This window comes from Pan paniscus, chromosome 5 (assembly GCF_029289425.2).
Source record: "Pan paniscus chromosome 5, NHGRI_mPanPan1-v2.0_pri, whole genome shotgun sequence".
Lineage (NCBI taxonomy): Eukaryota > Metazoa > Chordata > Mammalia > Primates > Hominidae > Pan > Pan paniscus.
In genome coordinates this window covers 53,222,922-53,246,425 of record NC_073254.2, presented here as the reverse complement: position 1 = coordinate 53,246,425, position 23,504 = coordinate 53,222,922, and the positions used below count along the sequence as shown (strand labels likewise).

General features: G+C 37.8%; 1 protein-coding gene across 1 annotated transcript in view; it reads right to left on the bottom strand.

Annotated features, from left to right (window-relative positions):
• The window catches only part of DNAH8 (dynein axonemal heavy chain 8), a 332,740-nt gene that overhangs the window by 286,589 nt on the left and 22,647 nt on the right, over positions 1 to 23,504 (bottom strand). The window contains exons 7-10 of the mRNA XM_055113566.2: positions 22,983 to 23,146; positions 19,071 to 19,247; positions 5,903 to 6,016; positions 411 to 518 (exon numbers count right to left, since the gene is read on the bottom strand). Of these exons, the coding sequence (XP_054969541.2) occupies positions 411 to 518; positions 5,903 to 6,016; positions 19,071 to 19,247; positions 22,983 to 23,146 (563 nt within the window). The remainder of the gene's footprint in view (positions 1 to 410; positions 519 to 5,902; positions 6,017 to 19,070; positions 19,248 to 22,982; positions 23,147 to 23,504) is intronic.

Genomic DNA, 23,504 nt, shown 5'->3' with positions numbered 1-23,504 from the left:
TTTAATCATTTTTTAAAAATTATTTTAAATAATTAACCATGTGGTGCTACACAGGAAAATTTTACACAAACTATAGTGTTGATGGGAGTAGCTAAAGAAGCACTGTTAATAGTAGACACACTCCTATCTCTTGGGTAGAATCAAAACTATTCGAAATGAATAAATTAAAAAACCACCAGGCACATTTTCTTTAAGTATTGGGGCTTACATCTGATAAACAGAAAAGTACCAATTACTCCCTTCAATTAAGTACAACTGAGTCCAGTCAACACCTTTCTCTTCTTGTCCACTGGAAGTATTAAAACTCTGAGAGGCACTTAGCCTTCCAAATTCCCTTCCTAGGGCTCAGAAGGAAAGATTTGCTAACTTTTTCACAGGATGACATGTAATTTCCTCCCATAGAAACTTACCTTGATAAACAATGAGGTCATTCTCTCTGAGGTATTATAATACCTTGACACACCGTGAATCATTCTGATGGCATTAATCAAATTTTGTATTCCATGTGCCATGGAAACCTAACATTGAAACAAATTAAGTGAATTCCATCATATACGTATAGTTTTAATAACCAATATTCTATAATACTCAAAACCCTAAAGGTACACAAAATAGTATAGCATTTTTAGCTTAAAGTCAAATTTTACTAAATGCAATGCAGTATTCTAGACTAGACCCTGGAACAGATAATAGGACATTAGTTTTGACAAACAAACTAAGGTAATACAGGATGTTAACAGGAGAAACTGGGTAAAGAGAATTCTGTGCTATCATTGCAACTTTTCTGTAAATCTGAACTTAAAAGTTTATCTAAAATTAAATTTTAGAGGTGAGAGCCATTTTAAGGTTAATAGTTCATTCTGCTCTTTTTAAAGGTGAAGAAACTGATACCTTGAGGGGTAAAGTGACTTTCTTATGGTCATAAGCCCAGCTAAAATAGAAATCAGACTAGCATTCGTTTTCTTTTATGCAACTCAGTTCGCGTTTTAGCAATCCTACCAAGTGCCATTAGGCTCTGAAGATATTGGGAGAAATCCAAACCTATTCATGAGTAGCTCACAGCAGAGTGGAAAAGATAAACACAAACAAGTAAAACAAGTAGAACAAGGTAGAACAAAGCAGAACAAGTACAACAAGGATGTAAAACAATCCTGAACATAAACTGAATGCTTACTATATTCCAGGCACTAGGCTAAGAGCGTTAGCATATTATTCTAAGATATGCTGACAACAACCCTTGAAGGTAGGTTTGATTACATCAGATATAAAACATCACGGATTGTAAGATTGCACCATTATTTTCTGTGCTATTGAGAAAGAAAAAAGACACCCAAGATGAGGAATCTAACTCCTACATAATACTAGGCCACCAGTGGGTCCTCCCTGTTAAGGTAAACATGAAATAAACCAACCATGGAGAAAAAGAGAGAAACAAAATGTACATGCTACCAGGAGGAGGAAAGAAACCAAACTTCTTTGAGAATGTATGCACAGGTACTCAACTGCAGTCTGAATTCATACGAATGGCACCAAAATCAAAAACAAAACAAAACAAAAAAAACACCCTCAAGGAGAGAACTAATAATTTAAGGTAGTATCAAGTCACATCCACAATGATTCACAAAACCTAACTGACTAAAGTATGTCCTGAGTTCAGGGATATTAAAATGTGAAAAAAATGTCTTAGAATCTATAAAATAAAGCATTATCATTATTCCCATTTTGCAAATGAGAAAACAGAGAGGTAGAGAAGTTAAGTCCCTTGCCTAAGATCCAACAGCTGTAAGTTACATAGTGGAGATTTTGAGACCCTGCTTCTAACCATGATGCAAATCACTACAGGAGAACAGACAAAGCCAATGGCATCCCTCCCTTCAAGGAACTTTCCTTTTAATTGATAAGACAAGATAAAATACATAAAATGTTTTTTTAATGGTGATGGAAGAAATACAGCCAAGAAAAACAACTACCGATTACTGTATGGTATGTCCTAGGTGTGGGGTGTAACTATGGAATAATTAAATCAGTTTTATGTGGCTTATGGAAATTAACACCATTACTTTATAGTTAACCTTCTATGTCAGAATTCATATTATATATGGTATCTGTAGATCAAAAAGATCCTAATAAAAATATGCCTAGAAGGAGTCCCTTCCACCCTTGCTAAGTCATGTCTACAAAGTACCACTAAACTCCAATAAAGAGGGCTCAGGGATGGCATCAAATGGGTCCTTCAGGAAAACGTCCTTCATCTGAACTTTAAACATCATTATTTACAATAGTAGCTCCTTGAGTGCACTGTTCTTGTCCATCTATATACAGTGCTCAGATATCTCATATGTCAAACATATAATAGTAAGATATGCCTAAAGCACAATACCAGGGTGATTAAAAAAATGAAACATACATAAAACTTATGAACCAGAAATGGAAGCATGAATCCCCTGCACTTTTCCTACCCAAATGACAGTTATAAACTAAACAGCAATTGCTGGTTACTTTTAATCAGAATAAAGAAAATGAGGGGGAAAAAGGAATTGTTGAAAGTACAGATATAGTGGGTGTATGAGTGGGAAGCAATTATATGACTCAATGCTATTAGTACTTCTGTCATTTCAAAAGGTAATGCTTGAAACCTTCCTACATCAGAGAATATAAAAAGCTCAACAACAACAAAATAACAATAATAAGGCACATCCATGGTTAGAGTAATTGAACAAAGCTTTTTAAAATTACTAGGATGAAAAAAACATCAGAACTAAATGATTTGTAAATTATATGAATAAAACAAGTCTTTTGAATCAAGAAGTTGAAATCAGTATACCTTAAAATTTGGAGTCTTGATAGCAATGAAGAGTATTCTTTCTTTCAAGTTTACTTTTTATAATAAAAAGCTTTAAATATATAGAAAAGTACAGAGAAAAATATAATGACCACCTACTCCCATCACTAGATTTGACAAACATGAACATTGTGCCATATTCACTTCATCTATTATTTTTTCACATCAAGAGCTACTTGCGGTAGCCCTGGAGTAGGCTTTAGGTATTATGTGTATTTCATATTTGCATCTTCAAATTTTGTGAGCAATCCGAAATGCTTGTGACATGTAATAATTTTAATTTTTCTTGGACAGAAATTTTAATCGCTCACATTGTAAAGTTGGGGAATTAAGTCATTGAGCTGCCAAGTAAGCCAAGCAAAGGCCTTACTTCTCCAACACCATATACAATTTGATTTTCTTTACCTGGGGTCACATGCACAGAAATACCTAAGAAATAGTATAAATGTTCTTATATTAAACAAATTTTACAAAGGTTCACAACAGAAGTCCAGCTACCAGTAGTAGGGGTAAAAATGAGAAGAATGAAGTTTAAGAAAGTCATAATTCTTGGTGGGGAGGAAGGGAGAGAGGTGTGAGCTGAAAAACTTCCTATTGTGTACTGTACTCACTACCTGGGTGACAGCATCCATACCCCAAACCTCAGCATCATGTCATATACCCATGTAACAAGCCTGCACATGTACCCCCGAATCTAAAATAAAGCTGTAATTGTTTAAAAAGTCATCTCTTTGCAAATAACACTAATAAGTTTTAAATAAAATCTACAATCTCTTTATGGACTCAATTAAAAGACTCTGCTTCTAAAGTCTTCCTGTCCCCTCTCATGGTGCTCCCCGATGGATAATGGATTCCTCATGGCAGTAAGAAATGCACTTGTCCAAGACTCTCAACTGACATTTTTCCCTCCCCTTTCATATTAAACTTCTTGACTACTAACACTCTCTTGGAAAGATTATGAACTGCCTTTACACCTCCTTCTTCTCCAAATCTAAGTGATACAGGCCATAACCTCTTTCCTTCTCCCTGCCTCTGGGATGAAACCTACATTGACCCAAGAAGGTTGGTCAACAAAACCATGTGGCCAGTGCTGCCACCTATATGGAAGATATGACTACTTCTTAAAAAATTAGAGTGAAGAATACTGAACACAGATATCAGACCAAATTAAATTAATTTGAAAGCATTGGGCCGTGCACAATGGGTCACGCCTGTAATCCCAGCACTTTGGGAGGTGGAGGCGGGCGGATCACTTGAGGTCGGGAGTTTGAGAGCAGCCTGGCCAACATGGCGAAACCTTGTCTCTACCAAAAATACAAAAATTAGCCGGGCATGGTGGCATGCACCTGTAATCCCAGCTACTCAGGAGGCTGAATCAAGAGAATTGCTTGAACCCGGGAGGTGGAGGTTGCAGTGAGCAGAGATAGCACCACTGCACTCCAGCCTGGGTGACAGAGAGAGACTCCATCCTGGGGTGGTGGGGTGGGGGGAGGAAGGGAAGAGGAAGCATTTCAACTTAGAGAATACCTTGAAGAAGCAACATAGTAAAGTGGAAAAATAATACAACCCATAATGCTAGAGATAGCTAGATTCAAATTTGGTCCCATCATGGATCATCATAGAAATGTTCAAACTCGGTTTCCTAATCTTTGAAATGAGGGTCATTGTGCATAGAGAATGAAAACATATTTAAAGCATGTAGCACAATGCCTATAACAAAAGTTCAAGGATTCTTAAGCCTGGGAACATCTTTAAAAATGCAGCTGTCTGGGCAGCCCTCCTGCCTACAAATGATTTACAAAAGAAGTAATATCCAGGAAAAATGGGGAAATCCTGCTCTAAGTTCTCAATAACTACTAGCTTCCTTGACTTCTCCTTCTATTAAATAAAGGACACAGATTTTTTTAATTTTCATATTTTATATGAAATATTATGAAATACCAGATTATAAATTTGAAGTTAATATAAACTTTTAAAAAATAAAAGCAAATGGTAGTGCTAACATGTTCTTTAAAGGATCTCTATGGAAATATTATGAGAAGAGTAGGCTAGAAATTAGAAGATGGGTTCTGTCCTGCATCCCTGATTAGCTGAGTGATGCTGGCAAAGTCACTACACCATGATGAGTTTTGGTTTCCTAATCTGTAAATGGGGAAATATCTACCTTGATAGGCAGCCCCAAAGATGGCCCCAGTGATGCTCACCCACATAGTACTCACACCCTTGTATACTCCCCTACCCACCCAGAGTGAACCAGATTCACTTGCTTCTAGCCAATAGAATACAACAGAAATGATGGGCTGTCACTTCAGAGATTAGGTTATTAAAAGAAGGTAGATTCCAACTTGGGTGTTCTCTCATTCTCTTGCTCACTCTTGGATCACTCACTCCAAGGGAAGCAAGTTGCCAGGTGGAGAGGCCCACGTGGCTAGGGACTGGGGCCTGCCAATAACCACATGAGTGAACTGAGAAGAAGACTCTCCCCAGTCAGCCTCCCCCACTTAGCCTGTGGGCAACCTCATGAGAGACGTTGAAGCAGAAGCTCTTAGCTATGCCTTGCTTGGATTCCTGAGCCACAGAAACTCTGACATGATGAATGCTCATTGTTTTTAAGCCACTCAGTTCTGAGGTTATTTGTTATGCAGCAAAGGGTAAGTAATATATTAATATTTGTCTTGCACATACTATACTAATGATTCACTATATATTTAAATGGGTTAAAATATTAAATATAGTTTATCATTCTTCATAAACACATAAGAGGAAAATATATATTTTAAATAACTTTTGGCAGGATGTTTTTCCCCAATATACACATATTAAAGATTTTTAATGCATTAATTATACAAGTCAGTTTCTTAAATTGTACTTTTTTTTTTTTATAGATGGGGTCTTCTTGCTCTGTCACTCAAGCTGGAATGCAGTGGCACAACCATAGCTCACTGCAGCTTTGCACTCCTGGGCTCAAGCGATCCTTCCACCTCAGCCTTCTGAGTAGCTAGAATCACAGGTGCGAGCCACTGCACTCAGTTTAAAATTGTACTTTAAAAGCATACTTACTAGGTCATGGTTATAGAGAGGTTGACACACTTTTTCCAAAGTATACAAATATCTGACATTATCTTTGGATTCATTTGCTGTATCAGTGATTCTTGCATCCAAATCACGCCAATTCTAAGAAAAAAAGGTATAAGAATTCTATGAAACATCCAAATATATCAGTGTGCTGAAGTTTACTCAGGAAATTCAGTCTTCCCTAATCATACATACACTAAAATGGTAGATATTTAAGTGTGATTAATATATGTTTTTCTTAAGACAAAGTTACAACAAGCACCTTAAATGATTTACTAAAACTGAAGACTCATTCTGTTTATAATTAAAATCCTGTCTGTAGGCTTGAACTGGACCTGCTTCTAACAGGAATGACTTTTCCAGGTTAATTATTTGTGACATTATATTACTCTGGGTCTTCAAGAATGGGTCAAGTTATTAAAACAGAACATTATGGCAGGGCGTGGTGGCTCATGCCTGTAATCCCAGCACTTCGGGAGGCCAAGGTGGGCGGATCACAAGGTCAGGAGATCGAGACCATCCTAGCTAACACGGTGAAACCCCGTCTCTACTAAAAATACAAAAAATTAGCTGGGCGTGTGGCGGGCGCCTGTAGGCCCAGCTACTCAAGAGGCTGAGGCAGGAGAATGGCGGGAACCCAGGAGGCGGAGCTTGCAGTGAGCCAGAGATGGCGCCACTGCACTCCAGCCTGGGCAACAGAGTGAGACTTCATCGCAAAAAAAAAAAAAAAAAAAAAAGAACATTATTCAAAACAAAACCTGATTCACCAAAGTTGAAATGAAGGAAAAAATGTTAAGGGCAGCCAGACAGAAAGGTCGGGTTACCCTCAAAGGGAAGCCCATCAGACTAACAGCGGATCTCTCGGCAGAAACCCTACAAGCCAGAAGAGAGTGGGGGCCAATATTCAACATTCTTAAAGAAAAGAATTTTCAACCCAGAATTTCATATCCAGCCAAACTAAGCTTCATAAGTGAAGGAGAAATAAAATACTTTACAGACAAGCAAATGCTGACCGATTTTGTCACCACCAGGCCTGCCCTAAAAGAGCTCCTGAAGGAAGCGCTAAACATGGAAAGGAACAACCGGTACCAGCCGCTGCAAAATCATGCCAAAATGTAAAGACCATCAAGACTAGGAAGAAACTGCATCAACTAACGAGCAAAATCACCAGCTAACATCGTAATGACAGGATCAAATTCACACATAACAATATTAACTTTAAATGTAAATGGACTAAATTCTCCAATTAAAAGACACAGACTGGCAAGTTGGATAAAGAGTCAAGACCCATCAATGTGCTGTATTCAGGAAACCCATCTCACGTGCAGAGACACACATAGGCTCAAAATAAAAGGATGGAGGAAGATCTACCAAGCAAATGGAAAACAAAAAAAGGCAGGGGTTGCAATCCTAGTCTCTGATAAAACAGACTTTAAACCAATAAAGATCAAAAGAGACAAAGAAGGCCATTACATAATGGTAAAGGGATCAATTCAACAAGAGGAGCTAACTATCCTAAATATATATGCACCCAATACAGGAGCACCCAGATTCATAAAGCAAGTCCTGAGTGACCTACAAAGAGACTTAGACTCCCACACATTAATAATGGGAGACTTTAACACCCCACTGTCAACATTAGACAGATCAACGAGACAGAAAGTCAACAAGGATACCCAGGAATTGAACTCAGCTCTGCACCAAGCGGACCTAATAGACATCTACAGAACCCTCCACCCCAAATCAACAGAATATACATTTTTTTCAGCACCACACCACACCTATTCCAAAATTGACCACATAGTTGGAAGTAAAGCTCTCCTCAGAAATTATAACAAACTATCTCTCAGACCACAGTGCAATCAAACTGGAACTGAGGATTAAGAATCTCACTCAAAGCCACTCAACTACATGGAAACTGAACAACCTGCTCCTGAATGACTGCTGGGTACATAACGAAATGAAGGCAGAAATAAAGATGTTCTTTGAAACCAACGAGAACAAAGACACAACATACCAGAATCTCTGGGACGCATTCAAAGCAGTGTGCAGAGGGAAATTTATAGCACTAAATGCCCACAAGAGAAAGCAGGAAAGATCCAAAATTGACACCCTAACATCACAATTAAAAGAACTAGAAAAGCAAGAGCAAACACATTCAAAAGCTAGCAGAAGGCAAGAAATAACTAAAATCAGAGCAGAACTGAAGGAAATAGAGACACAAAAAACCCTTCAAAAAATTAATGAATCCAGGAGCTGGTTTTTTGAAAGGATCAACAAAATTGATAGACCGCTAGCAAGACTAATAAAGAAAAAAAGAGAGAAGAATCAAATAGACACAATAAAAAATGATAAAGGGGATATCACCACCGATCCCACAGAAATACAAACTACCATCAGAGAATACTACAAACACCTCTACGCAAATAAACTAAAAAATCTAGAAGAAATGGATAAATTCCTCGACACATACACTCTCCCAAGACTAAACCAGGAAGAAGTTGAATCTCTGAATAGACCAATAACAGGAGCTGAAATTGTGGCAATAATCAATAGTTTACCAACCAAAAAGAGTCCAGGACCAGATGGATTCACAGCCGAATTCTACCAGAGGTACAAGGAGGAACTGGTACCATTCCTTCTGAAACTATTCCAATCAATAGAAAAAGAGGGAATCCTCCCTAACTCATTTTATGAGGCCAGCATCATTCTGATACCAAAGCCTGGCAGAGACACAACCAAAAAAGAGAATTTTAGACCAATATCCTTGATGAACATTGATGCAAAAATCCTCAATAAAATACTGGCAAACCGAATCCAGCAGCACATCAAAAAGCTTATCCACCGTGATCAAGTGGGCTTCATCCCTGGGATGCAAGGCTGGTTCAACATACGCAAATCAATAAATGTAATCCAGCATATAAACAGAGCCAAAGACAAAAACCACATGATTATCTCAATAGATGCAGAAAAAGCCTTTGACAAAATTCAACAACCCTTCATGCTAAAAACTCTCAATAAATTAGGTATTGATGGGACATATTTCAAAATAATAAGAGCTATCTATGACAAACCCACAGCCAATATCATACTGAATGGGCAAAAACTGGAAGCATTCCCTTTGAAAACTGGCACAAGACAGGGATGCCCTCTCTCACCGCTCCTATTCAACATAGTGTTGGAAGTTCTGGCCAGGGCAATCAGGCAGGAGAAGGAAATAAAGGGTATTCAATTAGGAAAAGAGGAAGTCAAATTGTCCCTGTTTGCAGACGACATGATTGTTTATCTAGAAAACCCCATCGTCTCAGCCCAAAATATCCTTATGGTGATAAGCAACTTCAGCAAAGTCTCAGGATACAAAATCAATGTACAAAAATCACAAGCATTCTTATACACCAACAACAGACAAACAGAGAGCCAAATCATGAGTGAACTCCCATTCACAATTGCTTCAAAGAGAATAAAATACCTAGGAATCCAACTTACAAGGGATGTGAAGCACCTCTTCAAGGAGAACTACAAACCACTGCTCAAGGAAATAAAAGAGGATACAAACAAATGGAAGAACATTCCTTGCTCATGGGTAGGAAGAATCAATATCGTGAAAATGGCCATACTGCCCAAGGTAATTTACAGATTCAATGCCATCCCCATCAAGCTACCAATGACTTTCTTCACAGAATTGGAAAAAACTACTTCAAAGTTCATATGGAACCAAAAGAGAGCCCGCATCGCCAAGTCAATCCTAAGCCAAAAGAACAAAGCTGGAGGCATCACACTACCTGACTTCAAACTATACTACAAGGCTACAGTAACCAAAACAGCATGGTACTGGTACCAAAACAGAAATATAGATCAATGGAACAGAACAGAGCCCTCAGAAATAACGCCGCTTACCTACAACTATCTGATCTTTGACAAACCTGAGAAAAACAAGCAATGGGGAAAGGATTCCCTATTTAATAAATGGTGCTGGGAAAACTGGCTAGCCATATGTAGAAAGCTGAAACTGGATCCCTTCCTTACACCTTATACAAAAATCAATTCAAGATGGATTAAAGATTTAAACGTTAGACCTAAAACCATAAAAACCCTAGAAGAAAACCTAGGCATTACCATTCAGGACATAGGCGTGGGCAAGGACTTCATGTCTAAAACACCAAAAGCAATGGCAACAAAAGCCAAAATTGACAAATGGGATCTAATTAAACTAAAGAGCTTCTGCACAGCAAAAGAAACTACCATCAGAGTGAATAGGCAACCTACAACATGGGAGAAAATTTTCGCAACCTACTCATCTGACAAAGGGCTAATATCCAGAATCTACAGTGAACTCAAACAAATTTACAAGAAAAAAACAAACAACCCCATCAAAAAGTGGGCGAAGGACATGAACAGGCACTTCTCAAAAGAAGACATTTACGCAGCCAAAAAACACATGAAAAAATGCTCATCATCACTGGCCATCAGAGAAATGCAAATCAAAACCACTATGAGATATCATCTCACACCAGTTAGAATGGCAATCATTAAAAAGTCAGGAAACAACAGGTGCTGGAGAGGATGTGGAGAAATAGGAACACTTTTACACTGTTGGTGGGACTGTAAACTAGTTCAACCATTGTGGAAGTCAGTGTGGCGATTCCTCAGGGATCTAGAACTAGAAATACCATTTGACCCAGCCATCCCATTACTGGGTATATACCCAAATGACTATAAATCATGCTGCTATAAAGACACATGCACACGTATGTTTATTGCGGCATTATTCACAATAGCAAAGACTTGGAACCAACCCAAATGTCCAACAATGATAGACTGGATTAAGAAAATGTGGCACATATACACCATGGAATACTATGCAGCCATAAAAAATGATGAGTTCATATCCTTTGTAGGGACATGGATGAAATTGGAAACCATCATTCTCAGTAAACTATCGCAAGAACAAAAAACCAAACACCGCATATTCTCACTCATAGGTGGGAATTGAACAATGAGATCACATGGACACAGGAAGGGGAATATCATACTCTGGGGACTGTGGTGGGGAGGGGGGAGGGGGGAGGGATAGCATTGGGAGATATACCTAATGCTAGATGACGAGTTGGTGGGTGCAGCGCACCAGCATGGCACATGTATACATATGTAACTAACCTGCACAATGTGCACATGTACCCTAAAACTTAAAGTATAATAAAAAAAAAAAATTTTTTTCAATAAAAAAAAAAATAATAAAAAAAAAAACAAAAAACAAAACCTTACTAGCAAAGTGAAGTCAATCTGAAATCAACAGTTTCTTGTAAGTGGTCATCAAATAGTACCTGCTTAAATAACTGATTATGAGAAAGTTCTTCCTGTAATCTCTGCTCATCTGTATAGTTTTGCATAATGGAGCCTAGTGAACACACAGCATCCCTTCAAATGTTTGAAGGCATTTACCATATCATCACTAAGACTTTTATTCAAAGATGAGCACTCTGTGTGCCTTTAGTCATTTAATTAGACATTGTCTTTTTTTTTTTTTTTTTTACTTTAAGTTCCAGGATATAAGTGAAGAATGTGTAGGTTTGTTACATAGTATACATGTGCCATGGTGGTTTGCTGCCCCTATCAACCCCTCATCTAGGTTTTAAGCCCTGCATGCATTAGCTATTTGTCCTAATGCTCTCCCTCCCCTTTCCCCGCTGACCCCCCGACAGGCTCCAGTGTGTGATGTTCCCCTCCCTGTGTCCATGTGTTCTCATTGTTCAACTCCCACTTATGAGTGAGTACATGTGGTGTTCGGTTTTCTGTTCCTATGTTAGTTTGCTGAAGATGATGGCTTCCAGCTTCATCCGTGTCCCTGTAAAGGACATGATCTCACTCCCTTTTATAGCCATATAGTACTCCATGGTGTATATGTGCCACATTTTCTTTATCCAGTCTATCATTGATGAGCTTTTGGGTTGGTTCCAAGGACATGGTCTTAATAGCTTCAACCTTTTGGCCTTTCTACTTTGGACACACACAACATCACTCTAAACACATATGCCTCAGGAATGAAAGGAAGCCTTCAGTGTGATCTGGTCAATGCTGAGAAAAGCCAAAACATCACTTTCCTTTTTTCTGGAAACTATACCTCTCATAAAGCAGCCTAGGATCAAGTTGACTTGCATCAGTAATATCATTCTATCAATGGATTCAACTAAAACTGTTAAGTCTTTATCCAAAGTTGATCAATTTCTCTCCTTCAAATTCTTTCAGGATTTTTAACCTATTCTCAATAAATGTTATCTTATTATTATTATTATTATTTTTTGAGACGGAGTCTTGCTCTGTCACTCAGGCTGGAGTGCAGTGGCGCGATCTCAGCTCACTGCAAGCTCCGCCTCCCGGGTTCACGCCATTCTCCTGCCTCAGCCTCCCAAAGTGCTGGGATTACAGGCGTGAGCTGTTATTATTAACTGACCACTCTTACATACTAGGGATGATAAAATCAAGTGCCTGCTTGAGAATTGGTCAGAGATGAAGAGAGCATGAAATGGAGAGGTCTACTCAGCAAAAACAGAAATAATATGCTCTGAACAAAACCATTTTAAAAAACAACGGGAGCCAAACAGTTTGTCAACAAACCCATCCAACAACGAGGTTGGGATATCAGTATGGCACCCCCACTCTTACCACTAAAGACCTTCTTGGATCTTTACATTGTCATCCAATATATTTCTTTCCCTCCCTCCTCAATGTCATTCATAGATTTGCTACCACATTTGCTTTGTATCCTTTCTAAGGACTACAGATTAATATTTTTAATACAAAATGTCTGAAGGTCACTATGGCAGATCATTAGAGACCTCTCTCCAAGAGCTTAAATTGTATATGCCTTTGATCCACAAATTCATAAATTTTCTCCTAGGAATATGCCTTAGAGAAATTCTCACACATGTGCACCAGGAGACATGAATAAGAATGTCCTTTGAATCATTGCTTGCAATAACCCCAAACTAGAAACAATCCAAATGTCCATTCTGGGATAATGGATAAATAAATTGTGGTGCATTCATGCAACAGAATATGATACAGCAATAAAAACAAAGGTAGTAAATGAATAATAATGCACACATTAACATGATGAATTCTCACAAATAATGTTGAGTAAAAGTTGGTTGCAGAATATATGATATGACTCCATTTACATACATTTCAAAAATATGTAAAACTCTCAAAATTTGGTATTTTGGAGAAAAAAACTGTATAAACTTATTTCAAAATGTATACCAAAGGATGAAAACATACGAATTGTTAAGACAAATCTGGAAAAGAAGAACAAAGAGTAGATGTACAAAAATTATGATGATTACAAGAAAATGACAAACAGTGGCCGAGCGCGGTGGCTCATGCCAGTAATCCCAGCACTTTGGGCAGCCAAGGCAGGCAGATCACGAGGTCAGGAGTTCAAGAGCAGCTTGGCCAACATAGTGAAACCTTGTCTCTACTAAACATACAAAAATTAGCTGGGTATGGTGGCATGTGCCTGTAGTCCCAGCTACTCAGGAGGCTGAGGCAGGAGAATTGCTTGAACCTGGGAGGTGGAGGTTGCAGTGAGCCAAGATCGCACCACTGCACTCCAGCTTGGGCAACAGAGTGAGATTTTGTCTCAAAAAAAAAAGAAAGAAAGAAAAAAAGAAAATGACAAACAGTGCTCAGAAAATTAGCCAGCCATTTGGGAAAAAGAATGCTAGCTCAAGAGATAAGTGCATGACCTTATATCCTGCTTCCCCTCCAATTAACTCTGTGACCTTGAACAAGAAACTTAATCTCTCACTGTTCTATATACAAAATGGGGAAGATAATAATAAGATCCACCTGATCCAGCTGATGTGAGGATTAAATGAAATGTTATAGGTAAGATACTGAACACAATGCTTGGCACATAGTAAGCACACAATAAATGTTAGTTGCTATTATTATCATTATTATTAAATCTTACATGATTCACACAAATAAATTCCAAGTTAACTGAAGAATAAAGTATAAAGAAATAAAACCCTAGAAATAGAAGAAAAGGGTAATTCTATTTTAAATTTAGGTTAACCTTAATTTCTTCTTCTTTTTTTTTTTCTTTTTTGAGATGGAGTCTCACTCCCAACGCACAGGCTGGAGTGCAGTGGCACGATCTCAGCTCACTGCAACCTCTACCTCCCGGGTTCAAGCGATTCTCCTTCCTCAGCCTCCCGAATAGCTGGGATTACAGGCATGCACCACCACTCCTGGCTAATTTTTGTATTTTTAGTAGAGACGGGGTTTTGCCATACCGGCCAGGCTGGTCTCGAACTCCTGACCTCAGGTGATCCACCCACCTCGGCCTCCCAAAGTGCTGGGATTACAGGCGTGAGCCACCACGCCCAACCAATTTATTCTTCTTAAGAAGGTCTTTTTAAACAATACATGAAAGACAAAAGCAATAAAAGGCTGAAAAAATTAATTCATCTAAATATAAAAAAAATTCATTATAAATGATTCCATTTAAAAAAAATTAAAATACAAGCAACAAATAAGCACATCTGGCAACCAGATTTTGGTTCCTAAATACTACTCTCCAATAAAATAAACCCAGGATCCTTGGAGAAGTGCTGATCCCAGGACTAGGGCAGAACAAATACAAAATGAGCCTTAAGCATTTATCTAGTGTTAGAGAGTAAAGAAGTGGTCCAAACAGAGTAAGGGAATCAGAAGGAAACACACAAGCCAACCTGAAAGATTTCCCGATGGCCAAAGAGGAAACAATTTGAGCAACAAACTAAATAATGATAGTATTCTATTATAACCGGAAGCATGAAATAAATACCCATGAGGCTATATTAATGAAAATAAACGATCAAATACATAACTACAGTGAGAGAAGAGACATTTTCTTACATAAGAATTCTGATTAATAAACGTGGAAGGAATGAGGGAACTAGAAAACCACCATTGGCATACCACAGTAATGATGGCCGCAGTCAAGACCCACCTATGAAAGCTATTCATGTAGTTTAAGGTTATTTTCCACAAAATACGATACGTGTACAGTACAGAGACCTGGCAAATTCCACCCTAACTAAATGATCAATTTTAAAACAGTAATAAGGCACATCAATATAATGTACCCCCTGGTAAGTCGTACTGGGAAGAGCACATCAACTCTGGCATTCTTACCAAAGATGCATAACCTCAATGTATTCACGAGAAACCATCAGACAAACCCAAATTGAGAGACATTCTCCTAAATAACTGACCATTACTATTCAAAAGTATCAAGCTCATGAAGTACAACTACAGACTAAGGAACTGTTCCATTGGAGGAGGCTAAAGAGACATGAAAGTCAAATGTAAATAGGATCCTGGATTGGATCCCAGAACAGATAAAAATACATAAGTGGAAAACCTGGAGAAGTATAAATTGTGTGTAGCATCATTAATAGTATCGTACCAATGTTATCCCTTCATTTTGATCATTGTACAATAGTTTTAAGATGTTAACATTAGGGGAAGCTAGATGAAGAGCAGGCAGGAACTCTCTGTACTATCCTGATTGACTCTTCCATAAGTCTAAAATGATTTCAAGTGTCGAAGTTTTAAAAAATACAAGCCACAGACTAGGAAAAAGTTTGCATTGTAATTGTCAAAGTCCATATGGGGGTCTGGGATTTTACCCTGCTTAGAAGTTAATGCATTAGCCTTTTATTGTTTTATGGATGAAGGGAGAAAACATGAGATTTGGGTTCAGAGACAAGGATTTTATTACATCACAGCAAATGGCATGAGCATTATGTTGCATTTGTTCCCCCATGACCCTAAATATCCACACACTGATACTTGCACCTGCAGTAGGTTGTGTTACAGGTGAGGAACACTGAGTTTAGGGGAATTTATCCTTTTTACAGTAAGCGGTAAGTAATTCTGCTCTTTGTCTGGGGGACACGTGAACTGACCCCTCAAGGTTGCTCACTGCAAACACAACTCTGAGAGATATTCAGATAAAGAGCAGTATGGGCCTTGCATTCTTTTCATATATAGTGAAAATGTGCAGAGATGCCCAGGAGTCATGGTGAATTACTTCATCCAACAAATATAACGAGTGATTAATATCCATATTATATAAAGGACTCCACGTGGCCGGGCACAGTGGCTCACGTCTGTAATCCCAACACTTTGGGAGTGTGAGGCAGGAGGATTCCTTGAGCCCAGGAGTTTGAGACCAGCCTGGGCAACACAGTGAGACCCTATCTCTATAAAAAAAAATTGTTTAAAAATTAGTTAGGCACATTGGCACATGCCTGTAGTCTCAGCTACTCAGGAGGCTGAGGCAGGAGGATCACTTGAGCCCGGGAGGTCGAGCATGCAGTGAATCATGATAGCGCCACTGCACTCCAGCCTAAGTGACGAAGAGAAGCCTGTCTCAAAAAAAATAAATAAATAAAGAACTCCTATAAATCAGTACAAAACAATGTCTGAATTTTTCTAAATAAGGGAAAGATACAAAAAGAAAATTCACAAAAGAAATATGAATAGCCAGTAAGCATGCAAAAACTAGAACAACTTCACTACTAACAAGGAAAGAACAAAATAAAACAAGCCATTTTCCATATGTCAGGTTGGCCCCCCCACAATTTTTTTTTAGTTTTTTTAATGAGATAGGGTCTCGCTACATTGCCCAGCCTGGAGTGCAGTGGCTATGCATAGGCATGATCCCACTATTGATCAGCACAAGAGTTTTGATCTGCTCTGTTTCTGACCCTGATCAGTTCGCCCCTCCTTAGGCACCCTCATCCCCCCACTCCTGGGACATCACTACTATATCGATGCCAAACATAATGTGGACAGCCAATCAACATAGTGCACTACAGCTCAAAATTCTTGAGTTCATGCAATCCTCCTGCCTCAGCCTCCCAAGTAGCTCACACTACAGATGTAGGCCACCATGCCTGGCAAAAAAATAATAATAATAATAACTTAACTGATAATTAGTACTGAAAAGTTGTGGAGTGTCCAACCTAAGGAAATATTTGCATATGGATGGACATATAAAAGCTTCAACTGCAGCAATATTTATAAACACATAGAAAAGGAACCATTTTCCTTAAAAAGTTAAGCATAGAGTTAACATGTGACCCAGAAATTCCACCCCTAGGTATAATAACCAAGACAAATGACAATATATATCAACACAAAAAGTTGTACAGTACATGAATGTTCACAGCAGCATTATGCATAATTGCCAAAAAAATGGGGACAACCCAAATGTCCATAAACTGATCAACAAAATGTGGTATATTCATACAACAGAATATGATTCAGCCATAAAAAGGAATGACATACTGATACAGGCTACAACATGGACGAAACTTGAAAACATTATGCTAAGTGAAAGAAACCAGTAACGAAAGGCAAAGAATCTACGATTCCATTTATATAAAATGTCCAGAATAGGCAAATCTAGACAGAGGGCTGGGGGGAAGGGGGATGTTGGAAATGGGAAGGTGAGAGCTGAAGGATATAGAGTTTCTCTTTGGGGTGATGAAAATGTTCTAAAATTGGATCGTGGTGATATTTGTGCAACTATGAATACACTAAAAATATCTGAATTGTTCACTTTAAATGGATAAAATAAATAGTATGTGAATTATAACTCAGACTTGCAAAAAAAGAAAGGGGAAAATTGGTCCACAAACAGGGAAATGATCAGATAAAACCTAACAGGCTACATTAACATTTTGGGCAAGGCACAGTGACTTACACCTGTAATCCCAGCACTTTGGGAGGCTGAGGTGGAAGAATCGCTTGAGCCCAGGACTTCAAGACTAGCCTGGACAACATTTTTAAAAAATTATTTAATTAGTCGGGCATGGTGTCATATGACAGTAGTCCCAGCTACTCAGGAGGCTGAGGTGGGAGGATGGCTTAAGGCTGGAAGGACGAGGCTGCAGTGAGCCGTGATCATGCCTTTGCACTCCAGCCTGGGTGACAGAGTAAGATTCTGTCTTAAAAAAAAAAAAAAAAGCACAACAACAACAACAACAACATTTTTTTGGAAAACCATACCGCTCAAGCTCGATCTAACAGGCATAACTCTCCAAGATACACTATCAGGGGTGGCGAAGGGAAGTTGAAAAATATTATGCTATGACATTTATTTAATTTAAAAGTTAGAAACACAAAACTAAACTATGTCATTTGTGCATAGTAAACTCACACATACATACCACAGAAGATGTTGAGGAAAAAATAAAATAGAAAAGTGCAGTTGTCTTTCTGTGCTTACTATTCAGGACACAGAGTTGTGGGTGGTGGGGCTAAGGGTATGTGATTAAGAGAGACTTGTTTTATTCGTACTGCTTAAATCTTTTACCAAAAAAGTATTCGTTTATTTTTCTGTGCAAAGAAAGAAATACATTTAAAGAAAGAAAGAAAAAGAAGCCAGGTGCGGTTGCTCACGCCTGTAATCCCAGCACTTTGGGAGGCTGAGGTGGGCGGATCACTTGAGCTCAGGAGTTTGAGACCACCCAGAGCAACTTGGTGAAACCCCATCTCTACAACAAATACAAAAATTAGCCAGGCGTGGTGGTGGCGCATGCCTGTTAGTCCCAGCTACTCAGGAGGCTGAGGCAAGATAATCGCTTGAGCCTGGGAGGTGGAGGCTGCAGTGAGCCGTGAACACACCATTGCACCCCACCCGAGTGACAGAACGAGACCCTGTTTCAAAAAGAAAGAAAAGAAAAGGATCTAGAATCAAGCCAAACTGTAAATAAAGATGACCTCTAGGAAAGGAGGTAGAATCATGGGGATGAGATGTATTTTACTTTTGACTCTATATGCAGTTGTTTACCTCAATGAGCCTATATTGATTTCTTCATTGATTTACAATTTCAAAAACAATTTAAAAATAAAAGATGATCACTTTCCTAAAAATCACCCCATAGTAGTATGGTCAAAATTGGTCTGCGAAATCCTGAGAAATAAATCTTCATTTCCTCTTCTGGAAATAACTGTGATATATGTAAAAGCCTTACTCAAAGGCTAACACTTCTAAACACGATTCCAGTATATTATACTAAGAAGTAGTTCAATAGGATAATTTTCTAGTTGCTTGTTCTGAAGTATACCAAACTTTAAATTAAAAGCCTTTTACCTTTAGCAGTTTGGAGTGTGCAACATTTAGCACATTTATGACAGCCTTACAACTTGGCCCTTTAATCTGCTCAATGATATAGTTGAACTTGGCTGACATGCGTTTCCAGTGTTCCAATTCAGTGAGTGGACCTGAATCACCAGCTTCTTTTCTCATTTGCTCACTCTCAATAAGTACCTGCAATCAAAAAAAATGTATAAAATATAGAAATGTTACATTCTTCTTTGTTAAAATCTGATTGCATCTTTTTGAAGGCAGCTGAAAGTATAAATAATGTTCAATACCAAATAATGTTTAAAAACTCTCAGTAAATGAAGACTAGAGGAGAATGTCTTCAATATGATAGATACTATCTACTAAAATTCTCCAGCAAACATAATATTTAAAGGTGACAGTTTCTCTTATTTATTTTGGGGTTTTTTTTTGGTGGGGGGGGAGGTAGTTTTTTGGTTTTGGGGTTTTTTTGTTTGTATGTTTGTTGTTTTGAGGCAGGGTCTCGCTCTGTTGCCTACGCTAGAGTGCAGTGGCACAATCACAGTGCACTGCAGCCTCAACCTCCTGGGCTGAAGCAATCCTCCCGCCTCATCCTACTGTGTAGCTAGGACTACGGGCAAGTGCTACCACAGACAGCTAATTCTTAATTTTTTGTAGAGATAGCATGTCACTATGTTGCCCAGCTGGTCTCAAACTCCTGGGCTCAAGCGAGCCTCCTGCCTCAGTTTCCCAAAGTGTTGGGATTACAGGCATGAATAACCATACCTGGCCAAAGGTGACATTTTAGAAAATATCACTTTAAAACCAAGGACATGACAAGTTTGCCACAATCACCACCCACTTCTATTCCACCTGGTAATAGATATCCCAGAACAAGGTAACTAAAGAAACAGAAGGCATAAGAATTGGAAATAAAAAACCAAAAATGGCATAATCACAGATGATATAGTTTGCTACATTTTTAAACTAGCATATCTAAGGTTGGGAGCAGTGGATCCCACCTGTAATTTCAGCACTTTGGAAGGCTGAAGTGGAGGACTGCTTGAGCCCAGGAGTTCAAGATCAGCCTGGGCAACAAGGCAAGACCCCTTCTCCACAGAAATTTTTTAAATTAGTTGGATGTAGTGGTGCATGCCTGTAGTCCCAGCTACTCAGGAGGCTGAGCGGGGAGGATCACTTAAGCCCAGAAGCTGGAGGCTGCAGTGAGCTATGATCATGCCACTGCATTCCAGCTTGGGTGACAGAATGAGACCCTGTCTCAAAAAAAGAAAAGAAAAAAAAACCAAAAAGACTAAAGACAAACTTTTTATAATTAATAAACGTGAGCAATTCAGTAAAGTTGCTAGATCTATACATAAAAATTAGTATCACTTCTTTACAAGCTATCTTGCAATCTGAAAATTTAATTTCCAAAAAGATACAATTTACAACAGCAAAGAAAAACAGTGATAAGATAACTAGAAATTAATCTAATGAAAGATATGCAAAACCTTTTTGGAGAGAATTTTAAAACTTATTTTACACACACAGAAGACCTACCTAAATGGGGAGGTACATCATGTTCATGGATGGAAAATTCAATTATACAAAGACGGCAGTTTTCTCTAAATTCATGTACACATTCAATGAAATTCTAATCAAAATCTCAATAGGGTTTTTCATGATACTTTAAAAATTAGTCTTAAAATTAATTTTGAAAAACAATTGGCCTGAAACAGTCAATGTAATTTTGAGGAAAAACAGAGAAAAGACTTGGCATGCCAAATGTTGGTTTAGTAAAACGCTACAGAATTAAAGCAGCACAGCATAGTATAAAAAATAAATAAATACACCAGTGAGACAAACAAAAGGGTCTAACAACTTTATATATGACAGAGGTTATATTACAAATATGTTAGAAAAAAATGGACTATTAAACAATTTAACAGAGAATCTTAAATTGAGACAATTGGCTAACTACAGGTACACGAAAAACACAAAATTAGATTTCTGCCTCCCATCATACACACACGCACAATTCCAGATGGATTAAACACCTAAATGTTAAAAATAAAATGGTAACATTTCTAAAAGAAAATGTAGGAGACAGGGTAAAACTAGAAAGAAAAACATGGAATTGAAAAGCATAATTATCAAGATAATAGTTACCACTAGGGGGAAGAAAAGCTGTTTAAAACTGGGAAGAGAAATGCAAGGACATTTTAAGGCGCTGGTAATGGTCTATGTTTTTTCTTTTCTTTATTTATTTATTTTGAGGCAGGGTCTCACTGTGTTCCCCAGGCTGGTCCTGAACTCCTGGGCTCAAGCGATCCTCTTGCCTTGGGCTCCCAAAGTGCTGGGATTACAAGCATGAGCCACCATGCCTAGCCATGTTCTATTTCTTAACTTGTGCAAAGGTTACACAGGTGTTCATTTTACAGTTTGTTCCTTTCATCATATTCATTTTTGTGTCATATTCACTATTTAAAATAAATAGAATTTAAGAGAATGCCTTTGTAACACTGGAGTAGGAAAGCATTTAATAAGTAAAATACAAAAAGCACAGAGTTTATATTTATAGTCACTGGGGATAGCTAGGTTGAGGCTGGATTAACATTTGTAATTAATATATTTATCTACATTAAAAACTTAAATTTCCACATGACTAAAGGCACTATACCAAATGAAACATGACACAATGGGGACCAACATAGGATTAATATCAGGAAAATATTATTTAACCTCCAAAAATGTAGTATGATAACATCAAGCCATCCAAACAAATAAAGGGATGATATAGGCAAATGATATGAACAGGCAATGATATGGGTAAATGATACAGGTAAATGATATAAACAAGCAATTCTACACAGAGGAAACCAAAATAGCTATTAAATATGCTCAACCTCAATAGTATTTAGGGTAATACCAAGTAAACCAAGATATCATTTCACACTCAACATATTGGCAACAATTAAAAATCTGACAATTCCAAGTATAACCAAAGATTTTTCAAAAAAAAATAGGAAGTCTTGGCTGGGCACGGTGGCTGCAAGAGTTATCCAGTGGGCAATTACCCATTTCAATAATCTAGTGACACCTGGAAGCAAATGCTGTGGCCAGCACTCTAGACCCTAGGGGAGTCCTCCAATTTTTGCCACTCTAACTGCACAGCCCTCCTCCTAACATAGTTCTAGAAAGGTAAAACTGGAAATGCTTTTCTGTACCTCCTGCCTGGTCAAGATTTTTTCCCCTTGATCCTCACATAACTGAAGATTTTCTTGTTTAGTTCTGCTGTCCTGTGCTGATGAACTAGAGATCTGGGGGGCGGTTCCTAGAGTCCTCTTTCTGTTTAGGGCAATTATGTAATATCCGATTTTCTTTCACAGTGTTTATAGTGTAAGTTGGAGCCTCTCATAATTTTGACATATGTTGTATTCCTATCACTACTTTTCTTACTGCCAGAAAAAATTTGACCGTAGAGCTGCAGGCTTGCCATGTGATGCTGATGTGAAACAGCCTAGTCTGAACTTCTTTGACAGCACAGACAACTCCATTGATCGACCAAGAGGTACTTATTTAGTGTCTAGCACTCTGGCTCTTCACTGTGTCCTTTCCCTCTCTCTTTTATGGAGAGTATCAACAATTTAAACATTATTGGGGATAAATGTTGGCTATTCCTGATTCTTCATTCTTTCATTCTCAACCCATATTGTTATGGTTTCTTCCTTGAAGTGAGAAATATCTTAAAATTGATTTTAAATGGTCCACAAAGAAGAATGATTTTGCTCTAGACCCAAAAATTGGCTGAGTTTCAAACCAGATTCTGGAAGAAAGTCAAAGGAGACACCTCTTCCCTTTGCTGTTAGAGACAAAATACAATGGCTAGGATGCACATGAAAACTACTAGTCCAGATGCAATTGTTTGAGTCAATTCACCTGTTCGATCTGTTTGTACCATACCATCAGCACTTCCTCCAGCTGATGAACAGTTTCTGAGTTGCTGGCTGCAGCAGTTACTTCTTCAAAGGTGTGCAGTTTGGAAAAATTAACATTGTCTATTGTCTTTAACTTCACTGTTCCCTCAATACTTATTCTAGCACCTAAAAAGGAAAAAAAAGACATTTAATACTAATTTATATATTAAATATTTTAAATATATTAATAAAAATATTAAATAATATTTAATATTAAGAAGTATTTAATGTCAATGTGTTAAAAGTCAATGTGTACTTTTAAGCTCTAATTACTGAAATGTTAAAGATCTAATACTTTACAGAAATATAATTCTAATTAATCATTAGATTATGACTTCATAATTTACTGATAAAATTGTACATTTTAACAATATGAAAAATAGAAGTATAGATTTTTAAGAGTTCATAATAAAGTATATATTTTAATATGGTGAAAATTTTCATTAATATTATAGAAAGAGATTCCTCCTGCTATAACATAAAA